Source organism: Camarhynchus parvulus, chromosome 3 (assembly GCF_901933205.1).
Source record: "Camarhynchus parvulus chromosome 3, STF_HiC, whole genome shotgun sequence".
Taxonomy (NCBI): Eukaryota; Metazoa; Chordata; class Aves; order Passeriformes; family Thraupidae; genus Camarhynchus; species Camarhynchus parvulus.
Window position 1 is genome coordinate 14,294,424 of NC_044573.1, and position 15,378 is coordinate 14,309,801.

General features: G+C 44.0%; 1 protein-coding gene across 3 annotated transcripts in view; it reads left to right on the forward strand.

Moving 5' to 3' along the window:
• Nucleotides 1-13,098: 13,098 nt before the first annotated feature.
• Nucleotides 13,099-15,378, forward strand: part of DISP1 (dispatched RND transporter family member 1) — an 88,204-nt gene continuing 85,924 nt past the window's right edge. The window contains exon 1 of one of the 3 annotated variants that reach the window (XM_030946586.1): nt 13,099-13,235. In XM_030946586.1, coding sequence (XP_030802446.1) covers nt 13,114-13,235 — 122 coding nt within the window. In that variant the 5' untranslated portion in view covers nt 13,099-13,113. The remainder of the gene's footprint in view (nt 13,236-15,378) is intronic. The other 2 variants (XM_030946589.1, XM_030946591.1) reach the window with 2 other exon arrangements.

Below are 15,378 nucleotides of genomic sequence, written 5' to 3' on the forward strand. Positions count from 1 at the left end.
CATTGTCAAAACGTGCATGATAGCACCAACAGAGCCCTCTCAAATGGATAAAAAATTCCCACAGGACCCTGCTGGAGTGATGGCCACCAAGGGGCAGAAGACCTCATGTTTTCCTGCTGTTTTTCCACACCGCTGCCCAGCACAGACAGTGCGCACTCAAGAAAGCACTGCAGTTTTAAAATGGGAAGAGGTGTCACAAGTTACACCTTCTACACCATTTCATGTGGAACATCTCTGTAATTACGACGGGGGCATCCAGGAGCCTGTGCATGCTTGTGACTAGGAGAACAGCTACCTCTCTGTTGAGCTCATTGCCAAGGCTATGGAGCTGCAGGAGCACTGACAAAAATCTCTTGCCCTGTGTCCCAGCAGCTGCTCTGTCCCAGGGCCTGACAGCCTCTCCAGGGCATCTGCCCTTTGAGAAGAAGATACTGTCTACATGTCTGTGGGGTTCCTCCAGGGTCGTGGGCTAGGTTTTTGTGGCAAGGATTTGAAGTGGGAAGGCAGCTTCTGTGACCCTCATTTTGGCCAGAGCCTGTTCCAGCCAGCCCCAAGACAGAGCCACTGCTATCCAAAGCTGTGTCCATCAGCTGCCTGCTCATGGCTTCGGGGAAAAGGCCATGAGGTGGACAATGAGGCCTTGGGCAGCTGGAAATGTGAACCAAAGTCTTCTCTCCTCTGCACACTGCCCTGCCAGAATGCTTCAGCGAGCTGGGGGTGCACAGGAGGCTGTGAGGGGACACAGCAGAGCAACTGACCCCCAGTGACCAGAGGGATTTCCCACAGCATGTGATACCATGCTCAGCAATCAATCCATGGGGATGGAGGTTGGCAGGGGCTCCCTTGGCTCAGAAACTGGCTGGGCATCAGTTTGTTGTTTTTCTTAGGTTTCAAGGGTTTTTTTCTCCCTCTTCTTTGTGGTTTTTTGTTTGGTTGGTTGGTTGGTTTGTTTTGGTTTTTTTTTTTTTGTTTGGTTTTGGTTTTGTTTTGTTTTAATTTAGTTAAACTGCTTTTATCTCAACCCACCAGTGGTTTTACCTTTCTGATTCTCTCCCCCAGGGCTAGGAAGTGAGTGAGTGGCTGTGTGGTGCTGCCAAGCAGGAATAAATCATGACAGTCCTCTGTAAAACCATAACAGCAGTGCCCTGTGCAAACAACATCTGAATGATGGGACACAAGCAGCATCTGCAGATCAGGACTGCAGTAGGAAACAGGAGCTTTAGCTGTGATGTTTAGAAAAAATCACGAGTATGACAAGAAATCTCCACACAGGAAAACATCAGTATTAAAAATGGAGACAAGTCACAAATACAGGAATTGTGGTACTCACAAAGACTGCCAAGTGAGCCTTCCTCTAGCCACATTAAATGACACAACTGAGGTTGATGTGAACCTTTCGTCTGGAGAGCTCAGTCATGGAGTTGTGAATTTGTGGGATAAAACATGGAACTTTGCCATTTTTGTCTTGTTTGGTTTGGCAAACTGGCAAACAGGATACAGGTGATGTATCTCCAAGACTTGGTTCTTACCAAACTCAGTGTATGGCTGTTGCATACACTAACTAGTCTATCAAAACCTGCCACCAATGGTAAGATTATTTAAAGTGAATAATATATTAGCTGAATCTGGCCAGTCTGAGGAGATCAATTAAAAGAGGTTACAGGTTTTCTTTGCAAGGTGGTAGATCATATGGCAAGCTGAATGGTACAGAACTGTGTTTGGTGCAACTTCACAGATTAACTTGTTTTTATGCTCAAAATTAAAGCTTCCTTCTTGTTTCCATAGTTCACAGTTGGTGTCTGTGTCTCTGGTTTGGGACAGTTTGAATTGCAACAATTTAATTCCTTAGGAAGATAATGTTTTTTCTTTCCTTTTTTAAAAATTCTAATATGATTGATTAACTTACTTTAAGGATGGATTAACTGGAATGCAGTCACTACTCAAGCAACAAAGCTGGCACTTACCTATTTTTTCTCCTTCTTTTAATACTTACTGGTGGTGTCTGAAGGGATTATCACCAGGATTTAAAACCCTTGATGATTTGTAAAATTAGCTATTTTCTTTTGTTCAAATGACACAAACCCTATCAATACAATTCAGACTACATTGCACAGTATCAGCCCATCAGCTTTTTCCAAAGGTTACATTTTACAGTACCCACAAAGGAGCTTTTGCATGCCCAGATGCAGCCTTTGTGGATGAAAACAGCAGAAAACCATGGTTATCACACAGATAGACAGCAGTGTGTGGTATGTTAGGTATGGTATGAAGTTTGCAAACTTCACAGTTAGACCAGTGTCGCAGAAAGCACTTGCAGAAAAATCAGAATAGGATGATTCTAATCGAGAATGGACCAAGAAAGGTTGTCATTCTTGCCAGGTTTTTAAAATTTGAGCCATGTATCACCAGGTTTAGTCAGCCTGACTAAGGACTTTTTTGCTCCTGTATTTCAAACTGCAGAAACTTTTAAGTGTTAATGAATTGACCAGAAAAAGAATCCACATAAAGCCTAAAATCACATTACCTGAATTCCTGTGAATAGTACTGTAATACATGGTAGCTCCTTAGGAATATAATAGGAAATTAATGAACAGAGAAAGGAGAAAATGTAGAACTCAATGCCACACATTTAAATTCAAACCATTTGCTTTTGGCAATACAGCTTTAAAAATCTCCATGCTGTGACTATTAATGGAAAAACCTTTCTGCTGGCAAGGCAGATACAAAATCTCCCTGCAGCTTCCACAATCTCTTTTGTCTCCTGCTGGAAGAAAAAAATATTGGTAAGAAAACACTTTCTGGAGAGAGTTTCGGGTAAATATGACAGTTACTGAGTGACATGTCTGAAATGAGCCATCCAGGACTGTCACTGTGTTTCACCTCTTCCCCTCCATCATCTCAGAAAACATCCTGGCCAAGTGCACGTGGGCAGCACAGCCTGTGGAGGTAACCAAGGGCATCCACCTACTGCAGGAATTCCAAGACACAAATAACTGTATAACTGTATGCCTCTATGCTCATTCAGTTGTGGGGAGTTCTGATTTACAATTTACACAGACTCTTTCTGCCCAATGGATGCACTTTGCCTGTTTTTAATATCATCTGAGATAACCACAACAGAAATAATAACTAAGTAAAAGGGGGTTTGGGTGCTTTAAAAAACAAACAGAAATTGCATTTGTGGCCATGATATTGATATTCCATAGTTACAGCAATAACCTTCAGACTGCTCCTCACTGCCACACAGAGTTGGGATGTATGTGCAGGCAGGTTTCAAGGAAAAATAGTGCATTAGATTGAAACCTGCACTGGGGCTGCAGTTTTAAATGGTGCTATAGGAGGAAACCTTCCCTAGGATTTTATGTGTCCAGCTTTCTTTTGGATAAGGTAAATAATGCATAGTTAGAGTGCAGGAACAATTGATTTTGCAAATTGTTAATAAATAAATGCTAATAAAATGAGATAAATTTAACAGACTCTTGAATGCCAAAAAAGTTTTGAAACCAGTGCTGAGTATGCACAGAACTGCTGAGGGACCTGGCCTGAAAAAGTTCCCCCTGCATCTTGCAAAAAAGTCTCAGCCACAACTGATTTTAATGCAAATGAGTTGATATAAAGAAAGCAGATATTTTTCTTTTCTCTTCCCTCACAATTTTATTTTACTCATTTACTGTTAGTCCAGAACTCAGACCTAGAGGAGCACGAAAAATTTACTACTGACTGGGAAAAAAAAATTGTTTAATTGGAACATTTGATTCTTCCTGGCCTGATTACAGGAATACAAATAAGAAATTATTCTGTGGCAATCAATGTGGCTGTAGGAAAGTAATCTCAATATAACCGTGAAAATCTATCACCCTGTGAGATACAAGATTGCCATAAATAAATGTTAGTCTATTCCCCTCATTTCCACTTTCCATGAACAACACTGGAATGTGAAGTTAAACTCGGTATGTTCTAACCTTGCATTGCAAATAAGGCCATCCTGGGGCTCCTGGACACTCTGCTGTCGGAGGCGCCTGCCCAAGTGTGTGTTGGGGAAGACAGACACAAAGCCACAAGATTTCTCAGTAGGATGGTGCCCAGGAAGAGGCAGGGGTGCCATTCCTCAGCAACAGCCATGGCAAAAAACTGGATGAGGTGTGGAGAGAAAGCTAATGAGGACAACCACAGTGGCTGTGCAGAGAAGAGCATTTGAGGGTCCTTGGACATACTACAAAGCCACATGAAACAGATAATAGTTGAGCCTTTATGTGCATCTTTGCAATAGGCAATATCCCAAATTCAGCCTGATCCAAGAGTTAGGTGAAAGTTTTTTGATGGGTCACTAACTTCATGACACTGTACAGGATTAACTTTGTCTAACCATAAAGGACCTTTGGGAATGTAGATGACACAAAACTCTTCCCAAAACCGTTTTAATCTCTAAACCTTTTTCTTGTCACCAGTTCTCTGAAAGTCCCTAAAGTGTGTGGTTCTGTTGCAACACTCCTGGTTCTATTAGTGGTATTTGCTGTTGGGATAATGTAAGGTAACTCCAATTATCCTTTACTTATTCCTGCCAGTAAGAAAACAACCTGCCCTGCTTTGTTATGCTGCTAGACTGGTTACTGATGGTTGCAACAATGGTGCTGTACAGGCCATTCAGATGACCCAAGGTAAGTCCCAGGACTTCTTGAGGAAACACCTCATGGATGATCAGCTGAGTGAAATTTTGTAACTAAGGATGCATGAAATGTGTGGTAGAGTTTTTCTAGCAATAAAATTCTACAGAAAAGATGGGATTTTTTTTTAATGTGAAGATAACAGATTATGGACTTTGTAAATTTAAATCCAGTTTTCATTACCTATCAATGAAGGGGTCCCAAAAGTTGGGGAAACTTGAAACTGTCTGAATCTGTATTTGAAGTTCAAGTTAGCCAGTTTAACTTTAGAGAAGAATCACACATGGGCTCTTGCAATTTAAGTGCAACAAACACAACTTCCCCAAAAGCCTGAAGTCAGCTTGTGCCAGTTTGTGCTTTAAAGTGAATGTCTGCTTTGGAAAAGTGATACCTAAAACTGGTAGTGTAGTTTTCCAAGTTTTAGGTGTGATACAACTGAATTTTAGAACAGGACCTCAGCTCTGGCAGCATAATCTGAGATCTTTTCCCTGAGCTTGATTCTTGTCCATAAAATTCTGTTCTTATTTCTGTTTAACAAGACTTAAATTTGAACCTTTGATACATAAGCCTATTTAACAGCAGGCTTGCTTAGTGGACAGAGTAACTTGAGAGGAAAAGGCTAGCCCAGGAGTTCAGGCTCTTGAAACATGAGCCAGAGTTGATTGCAGCTCACCCTCCCTGCTCTAATACAGCTTCTTGCAGCTCTTTGCTGCTAAAGCAAAACTGGTTGGTTCATTTCTAAAATGTAACAGCAGATTTGCTGATGGTGTTACCACACTATTACTTTCCAAGATTTATTTTAACAGTGTTTTGTGGCTTCTGATACTGCAAATATCTTGTCACTATTCACCGTGTAAGCTACAGCCATAAATCAGCCTTATGTGATGGAGTCTCAGTGCACGGTAAGTGGAAGCACTGGGACAATTATCATTTTTAAAGTGTTCCTAACAGAAGACACCTACATTAGTTGCCCTTTATTTAATAAATGTTTTACTGGTTTATCTTCAGGAACATGGAGATAATGGAGAAAGCTCTGACAGAAATGACATGGACTTTTTTGAGTGACAAAAGACACCTTGGGGTACAGAGTGTTGAAGATCAATAAAGAATACAATGTTTTTCTCACAATGTGCTTTTGCAAATATGAGTGAAGTTTCAGAATATGACCCAAAAATTGTCTCAACAACTAAACACCGATTGCTGTTGTTCCAATATATGTCTGATTAAAGTAATTTAATAGGCTAAGAGTGAATTCTTACCCACTTGTGGCACAACACATCCCCTCCCTTTGCCCAGCCAGCAAGATTTAATATGAAGTAGAGAAAAAACTACGATCATGGAAGAGAAAGGCAGTTTTGTGAGGAAGAACATGACCTCAGCGGCATCTATTGCTTTATTTAATCTAGAGGGATTGCTGGAGCTTGTAATCTGATTCCCATTAACTGAAGCTCTTGTTTTCTGATGCATGGGTCTTGGAGCTGTCATTAGCTGATGACTTCTGAACATGGGAAACTTCCTGCTTGGGCCATTACAAAGGAATTCAATATCCTGATGTCCCTAAACCAGCCTGCCTCTTTCGGTCTGGGCAAATGTAGATTTTTTTTTTCTCACTCCTCAAAGTAACCAAGTGGAAACAGAAAGAACTTTGGCTAACTGGAAACATGTAAAATTTACCTATATTCAGCAAAGCAAGTAGTTGAACATTAAAAATAATGATTTTCTTAATTCTTGCACTCCAGGCTCCATATTTTTGTTGCAGAATAAAGTGTTGGTCAGTATTCATAAAGAAGGTAGATTTACTTTATAGATCAACTAATCTAATAAAAGAAGAATACTTTTATTCTAGTTGGTATGCTGCTTCAGTAATCTCCTATGAGATACTTAATATTGTCCTAAACTACTCTTGGTTACACATTTTTGTTTACTGGTATGCCTGAAGAAAGTGAGGGGAACCACTGGATTGTGTAAAGTACTATGCAAGACAAGTTTTCTGGACATGTTTTGAAGGGATATTTAAATTATGCTTTTGCCGGAGATTTTAATGGTAGTTGAGAAAAAGCATGCCCAAAATTTGGCATGGGCCTGTGTGTTTCTGGCTAGCTAAACAGTATAAACAAAATTTTCCAGCCGCTGGGCTGTCAGTTGAAAATGCAAATCAGCGTTAATACTGTTGCCTCCCATACTTTTTCCTTTTCCCTCCTTTTTTTTTGAAAAGAAAATATCAGTCTGAGCGTAGTGGTTTACAGCATGGGGATGTTTAGAAGGGCAATATATGCTCCCAAAAGCTGTTTTCTCTCTCAGCTAGGGAAAACCAAGACAGAAATACAATCACTGAAAGCAGACGTTTCATTCATCCACATGCAAATCACCACCTTAAGCCACGCTTGAGTCTAACAGGAAAGATTGGAAGTGACACAACCTCCAAAGCAAAACTGAGAGCTCAGTCTTTTTCTGCATAACATGTGCTGTGATTGAAAGTTGTTCATTTGTCATCTCTCTCACCAACAGATGCTGAGTGTCTCATTTCCTTGGCGTTTCTGCTTTTTCCTAATTTCAGAATTGGAGAGTTGAATTTGCCAGTTTTCGGCTCCTACTGTATAAACCAGTGGTCAGACTCAATAAGTGCTCCAGCTAAGATAGTACACTTCACAGGACTGGCTGCATTGCTGGGTGAAATACCAAAACTGATATTATTTCCATGACACAGAACCACTGTCTTATAATAATTCTGTTGCACATTAAGTCCCAGGATTTGCAAAAGTAAATCTGTGGTCAAAGCAGTGGAATTTATTCCCATTAGTTATTCTAGTTTTTCTCTGTGTGGTTTCTTTTAAATTTTTTGTGGGTTTTGGTGGTTTGTTTGTTTTTGTTTTTGTTTATTTCTTTTAATTTCACTTCTCTTTAGAATCATATGCCCACTGGAGAGAGAACTTTTACAGCTATGCTGTTTCTTAATGTTCTGAATGACATCTTTCAGTGAGAGCTCTGGTTTTTTGTTTCAGCTAAGGCTGCTAGCACTGTCTAGGGGAGGCTACTGTCCTGACTGTACATGATAAACCTTGGGAAGGAACAGCTATTTCCCTCATTAGTTTTGATGTTTCACTGCAAGGCAGAAAATGCCCACACTGCCGCTTTGCTCACAGAGCTGTGTTTGTCTTTATCTTGATTTCACAGGTAAGTAAAGCATAACAGAGGAGGCCTGTGGTGAGCAATTTCTGTCTGGGTCATATCCACCCCGTCCAAGCTTTTGGCAGACTTGGGCAGTCTTCTGCAGTTTAAGGATTGACAGATTGTCTCTGGCTACTGCTGAGAGACAGATATTTTCTAGTCGTTGACAAAAAAGAAAGAAAAAGAAATTCTGGATCCCAGGCTATGTCCTTGCGAACCATTTAAAATGCTTTTTCTGGAGAATACCCAGTGCTCATCAAACTGGGTATTTGATGTGCAATAATCAAAGTGCTCAAACCTGCAACGAGGGGCTCTAACGTAGCATTCCGACAAGCTGCACTAAATGCTTTTACAAAAACCACACACTCTCTGAAATGAAATCTTATTTACTGTGGTGTTATTAAAGTGCTAAACAAACAGACAAACTCAGAAGGGCTGCTAGGATGTGGGTGGGTGAATAAATAAGCTTTGATGCTAATGTCAGTCAATGCTAATTTCTATCCTTTGAAGAAAGTGTGATAAACACAGCTGTCAGAATTGTGATCTGAAATTGCTCTAATTAAATTAGATTTTTACTAGAATGAAAGCAGCACCTTGTTTTGTTTCCTCTTTAGCTGGACCAATTCAGAGAATAGTGACTTTCCAGTTCTTTCATGGCCAGGTAGGAAAGGTAAGATTTCTTACATATAAACAAGGATTTGAATATGCACAATTGTATACAATTCTATGTATAGAATTCCATATTCATATTCCTTTTGTTATATTTGCTACCCACAATTAGCATCTTAATTTAGAATCTGAGATCTTTAAGGGGGAATTATCTGTACTGGCCATTAAGTGCTTTCTCTGCAGTATTATGGGGAGGTGACATAACTCTGTCATGTGCATCTCTCAAATATATGTGTTACAGTAAAAGACAGACAACGGTGTTTTAAGGTTAAGAACTATTTCACTGGTGATAAGAATAATAACTAGCCATCACTGTAAAGAAAGGCATGAAGGGATAAAAGACATAAACCTGAAGTCAGATGATCTCTGGATAACCTTTCATCTTTTGTCTCTTCCTCAAAAATCACCTTGTTCCTTTTTGTAGATGGATAGAAAGACCTGTCACTCCAAGCCTTGCGAATTTACTTTGTAAATGAAATTGTCACTTCACTCAGATCTGGAGGGCCACTCCTTTTCAGTAGAGCTGAAAATGAAGGTGATAAATTATTCCAGTGCTTTTTTTTAATAAGACCACTATTTCCCAAAGCAGTCTAATTAATTACAGAGAACAGCATAGCCAAAAATAGATAACTGATATATATACATACGTTTGATTTGAGTGCTGTTGATTTTAATTTAATTAATGTAAAAGAGAGCTATGTCAGAATTTAGTGCCATAAAAGAAAAATATGAATTTATATATTGCTAGATTTATATAGAGAAATATTATATTAATATACCTTCTACTGGTGCCATGTATCAATTTCCAAAATGCACTACTTATAGCAAATCGATCTGATGAGGAGAAATTCGATTAATTACACCATCTCTTCCATGAGTGGGCACTAGATGGCAGTAAAAGATAGGAGCTGGGGTGTGGAAATTTTCTTGACGTTCGTGCACTTCAGTAGAGGATCACTACATGAATATCCTGTAATCTATTCTGTGGGGAAGGGGGGGGGGAAGGAAGAAGGAAAGAGTCATAAGAATTACAGAAGCTTTATTGCATGACTCAGTTGTTTCTTGAGTCTATGGAAGAAATTGGTACAATTAGAGGCAAAGTGGCAGAACATGATATTAAGTGACCAGGGCTGACAGCAAAGTCCTTTGCAGATGGGAGAGATGTAACTTTCTCTCTCTCCCTTGGTCATGTTGCTTCACAGAAGAATCTCCTCCAGAATTCATATGCTCCCTCCATATCACCACAGCGCTCCTTGAGTGCAGTTGTAGTCCCAAACTTGACAGTGTTAAAAACATCAATTTTCACAACATTTTATGCTCTGACCCATCTGACCAAAGGCAAACCCTTGGGCTGGCAGAGAAGACACAGCAATGGTTGTGTTCAGGAGGAGGCCTGGGTCAGAACTGGAGATTACAACGAGCCTTCAATAAAAAGCACTCCAAATGAACCCCAGGGGAAGAATTAGCAGGGAACGAGGGGATTGGAGTCTGACTCAGGCTGCAGAGTCCAGCTCTCAAATCACTAGCAGCCTAACCCGGGTATTTCACATGCTTCAGAAGGGTTTTTGGAGAGCCAATTACCCTCAGGACAGGATGAAAGTGAAACAGCTCATCATGTGCAAGGGATCACTGCAGATTATCCCATGTGTTACTACGGTTTTAAAAATTACAAAGACATACTTTTATTCCAACTGCAGAAGAAAGTGCTCAAAGGTTAGGAAACTCTGCATCTATGTTTTAGCCCATTCTGTGCACTAAATAAGAAAGACGCTCTTTGGGACAGAAAAGTACGCAACCACATAATTAAAAAATGAGGCCTATGCACAAATTGGCACAACTCGTCTGCAGCAAGCTTTTCCTAGGAATTCAGCACCAGGTTTATCCATACAGATAATGTTGCTTCCTCTGTGCAATTTTATGTGCCATACTGACATGTTTTTAGACATGAAGAGTGTTATGAGTAAAAAGTGGTTAATATTTTTAAAAGTTGCAAAGTTCACAAGTTAAACCAATTGCGGCCAAGTTGGAGTTCTAACTATTTATTGTTAATAATTTCATGTTGTAATCTCCTGTTAACAGTTTCCTTTTGATTACCTGTAGTGGCTCGAGGCGGCCCGCCGCTGCCTGCCCGCCCGGGAGTGGCGGGGCCCCACCCCCACCTTTCGGCGCGGGCCCGCCCGTGCTGGGTAGTAGACTGAGGGTGCCGCGGGAGCGGCGGGCCGCCCCTCCCTCAGCGCGGGTCCTGGCCGTGCCGGGGGAGCCCCGTGCGTGGTGCCCCAGGGGTGCGGACCCGCCCCGGGAGCGGCGGGGCGTCGCCCTCTCAAGCGCGGGTGCCAGCCGTGCCGGGGAAGCCCCGCGGGGGTGCCCCAGGGGTGTCCCAGGAGCAGGCACCGGCCACCGGGAGCGGCGGAGGGCCCCCCCGCCTCGGCGCGAGTCCCGGCCGTGCTGGGGGGGCCCCGCAAAGACCGGTCCAGGTCGCCGTGTCCCGCAGGGGTAGCTGCTGGCCGACGCCCTTAGCCGGGCGTCGCCCTGCTGCTTCCTGGAAGATGGCACCCAGACGGTGAAAAGGCGGGGGCATCGAGTCGGCATGCAAATGACATCGTATCTAGCATGCAATGGGAGAAACCCCTCACCAAACCTAGAAAAACCCCCTAAAAACAATGAGCAAACACAAAATTGACAATCAAAGTGATGTCTAGACGTGAGGAACAGAACCTAGTATTCACTAAGACCCTTTTTACTCCTGTTATGGTTTGACACTGGCACAATGCCAGTGCCCCATGAAAATATACTTCTTTGGTGTTTGCTGTGAGATGTGACTAGGAAATAAGCAAAGCAGGCTTCTACTTTAGAAAAAAAAGTTTATTAACTAAACTACAAAAGGAAAAAAACTACACACACACACACGCACACACACACTTGGAAAATGAAAACTCTACAAAAAGCATTTCTTCTTCTCCCCTCCACATTTCCAATACATCTTCTAAATTTCAAGTCTCTATCTATCACTCTGTAAATACTCAATTCTAGTCTATCAAGAGGAGAGGAGTCTTTCTTGGGGCTATGGTGACTTCTTCTTTGCATGCTTAGCGCTCTCACTACTGGACAAGGAACAGAGCTGCTTCAAGGGTTATCTTTTTAAGGGTGCTTTGACTAGTTCCAAAAAAAGCACAGTTTTCTCTCACTCTCGGGACTTCTTGCCCCCCCCCATACTTGTCTACCTCTTGGGGCCGGGGGGTCTCCAAAACTGAACTCTCTCACTTCCGAGCCATCGCCTCTCCCCTGCATGCAGCTTCTGTGTCGCGAGGAAGCATGGTTCTGTCTATGGCTGTACCAAAAAGAGTCTAGCAACTAGCTACTCTATCATCTCTTTCCGGCCTCTTCTTTACTCTCCCAGCTTCACTCACTGCTCTAACTGTCATTCTCTTGCCCATTTCCTCTTTATCATCCACTCCATCTCCCCTCCGGGAAAGGTCTAAATGCTCTGTGAGGTCTTCATTGTCTAGAAAGGGGTTAACAAACTTCTGCACGCGGCCAGGCTCTTTCTCTGCTGCACTCCCCCCTTCCCCCTCCTTCTTCACAGGCCGATATCATCAAGGCCACAGGCCCGTAGCAGCTTTCTCTCTCTCTCGACTTCTGGCTGGGGCGGGGGGGGCTGCCCAAATCTTCTCAGGGCCTCTCTCCCTCTGTCTTTCTTGGGGGGCTGCCCAACGCCTCCTGGTGCCCCCACCACCCTTCCATCTTGAGGGGTCAGGCCTACCTCTGCCGGGCCACAGGTTTCCCCTCCCCTGCCCAGCTCGAAGCCGGGCAGGGGAGGCCTTGCCTTTTTGCTGGCCGGAAATCAAAAAGGGAGCCCAAGCGAGTGCTCTGCTTCTAACCCTTGTGTTCTCAGAGGCGCATCCACCCTCAGTGGCCAAGCCTGGTGTCAATTTAGAATCTGAACACCTATTGGCCTCTAGCCACTCCATTCCCAGAAAACCTGCTTCCTGTAAACCCACGACAACTCCTCACCCTAAGTGTAGATGTCGGCCAGACAGAGGACTAGGAGTATTGAATTAAAAACAGGGCGGCTCTTGCGTTTTCGTGAGAACGGGAGTTCCTGCTCTGCGGGCGGACCAGTGCACGAAACTGCGCTCTTTCTCGTCCTCCGAGTCCCTGTTGGGGGCAGCGGCGGCATGCGCGCGGACCCGTCGGTTCTCCCCGCCCTAGGTGCTCATTTTTAGTAAAAGCAGCATTAACAAGAAGAAAAGTCTCCTGCCCGCGTCTATTTCAAAGAGTGGTCCATCACATGGACTCTGACCTGTGTCACTGACTGGGACGAAACTGTCTGGGGGTCACTGTGGCCCTTGTGGTGTAATCGCCTAAGAGTAAAGGGGAAACCTTTAAACCCTAGACACGACTTTCCGACAGTTTCGATACATTATTAAAAGTGTGTCTATTAGGCTGTGGCTCTTTGGGGAGATTGGGACAGCGGGTCTTCACGCCACGCTCAAGATGGCGGCCCGCGGGAGCCGGGCCTGGCGCCACGCTCAAGATGGCGGCGCCGGCCGCCCCGCCTTCCCCGCCCCGCCGGCTGTGACTTCCGGAGGGAGCGGGAGAGGGCGTCCGTCCCATGGTAACTGCGCCACGGTGGGGACGCTGCGGCCGCTTTTGGCTTCCTGCCGGCGTCCGGCCCGCGAAGACGGGCAGCCGCCGTCTCCGGGGTCGTGCTGCCGGCAGCCGCCAGGTCGTGAGGTGAGAGGAGCCCGCCAGGGCGGGCGGGCCGACCCCGCGGGGCGGTCTTTCCGCGCCGCCGAGGTACCAGGTCTGGCCGGCGGCGCCGGGGGAGGAGGAGGTGGTGGCCGTGGCGGTGGCCGTGGCGGCGGCCGTGGCGGCCGCGGTGGTGGCGGCGGCCGCGGCCGCCCCATGCTCGTGTAGCGGGGGAGGAAGCCCCGGTCGGGGGGCAGCGCCCCGGGGAGCCGCGCCCGCGGGACAGCGGCGGCCCCGCCGCGGAGAGAGCCCTATTGGGGGCGGCGGTGCCCTTGTGTCGGCTGAGCCCTACCTTAAAATATCTTGTAAAAATGAATTAATTCTTTACCTTCACTTCTGAATCTTTTGTATTTATTTTGCCGGGACCTGGGGCCTTTTTTCCCCCCCTTTATTTAAAGATGTTCAACCACCTAACTTTTTTCGTTCGCTGCGGGCTGAGATGTGATCAGCCTTTCGTGTGCTCCTGTCCTGCCCTTTGTTCAGACACAAGGTGCTTGCAGTTGCCTATTTTATTTGTTAGGAGCAAAGACTCCTTGAGAGCAGGTATACAGGCAGTGGTTTCGAAAGGGAGCTTATATGGCACCCTTTGTCTTGGGAAATAAGGATACGGTTATCCCCGACTTCTCGTCGTACACCGATGTTATGATAAGGTTGCTCATTGCTTCCAGTGGCGGTGGAAAACGCTGGAGGTGTTGGAGAGACCATTAGGGCAGAGGTCTGTCCAGGGAGGTGTGGAAGCCTCTTCAATTTCTGGATTCACTGCGAGCAACCAGTTCCGATGTCTTTTGTGGAGTTGGCACCTGCAGCCAGTGCAGGAGCTCTCGCTGTACCCCACTTTGGGAATGGCTTAGTTCCTGCATCAGGGACAGCTCACCTGCTGGTTCTTCACATCCTCATCCTAGGAGAGATTGAGAGGATACTAGAAGTTTAATGAAAAACTTTTCTGTGAGTAAGGCAATATGACACTCCATCTCTTTTTCTCAGCCTCTGGAGGAGATGGAAAAATAGATTTTTGCAGTATGGTTGATGGTTCACGTTGCATGGATGTAAATGAGAACCAGCTTTTCAGGAAAGAGATGAAGAGCTGTAGTTACTCAAAGTGTGTTTGTAGCATGTGTGTGATTTAAATGAACAAAAACTCTCTGATCAGACTTGCAAGTAGCTTGTTATAGAATGTCTGGCATGGATAAACCTGTGAAATAGTAACAAACATTTAGGACAAGGCATCTATGTTGTCAGTGCGTTTATAAAAGTGCTCAGCTTCAAGAGTGTTGACTGGTGGAACTACAGGCAAAAATAGGTGCCAGGAAGCAGATGGGATGAATTGAGACTGGAAGGCATGAGGGATTTCTTAACTGAATAAATTAATAAGAGCTTGAAGCAAGCAGCCTGCAGGGATGGGCGTGGAAGAGATCTAGTGTCAAACAGCCAAGGTGGGGCTAGGGAAAAGTGCATTAGAAAAGTAGAAATATTTCAGATGTTTGCATGGTGCTAAGGCTGCCAGAGTTCAAGTGTTTGGACAATGCTCTCAGACACACGGTGTGATTCTTGGGGCTGTCCCGTGCAGGTGTTGGACTGGATGATTCTTGTGGTTCTGTTCCAACCCAGGAGATTGTGATTTGTAGTCTCTTGTGGCAGATATTTAAGCTTGTAATCAAACCTTCACACTATATTAGAATGTATGTAACATTTACAGATTGTATTTATTTTACATATGTTTGTTTTTCTCTGAATATAAAATAAGTTACTTGTGCTTCTTCAGTTTTTTAGTAGCTCCCAGAAACTAACTACTACTGGGGGACTGCTGTGCTGATTGCTGAATGCTTGTGTAAATTGAAACACAAATTAAAGAGGCAAACATCCAGGTGGGGGCTTTTTTCTTAAATAATTGTCTTTAAATGTTAAAGTAAGGAAACAAAACAGCCTTTGACACTCATGTTCTGTTTCAGAATAGAGTGGTTGAACTTTATCATTGTTGTAGAGTAGGATATTTTGGTGGTCATTAAATAGAAAGAAAAATCAGATTCCACAGGAAGATTTGTTTTCTCGTTTAGAATGAAGGGAGTGATATCCAGTTGTAATATCCTAGCGTAGTTGGAGGACAGTTATTTTGAGATTAGAAGCTTAA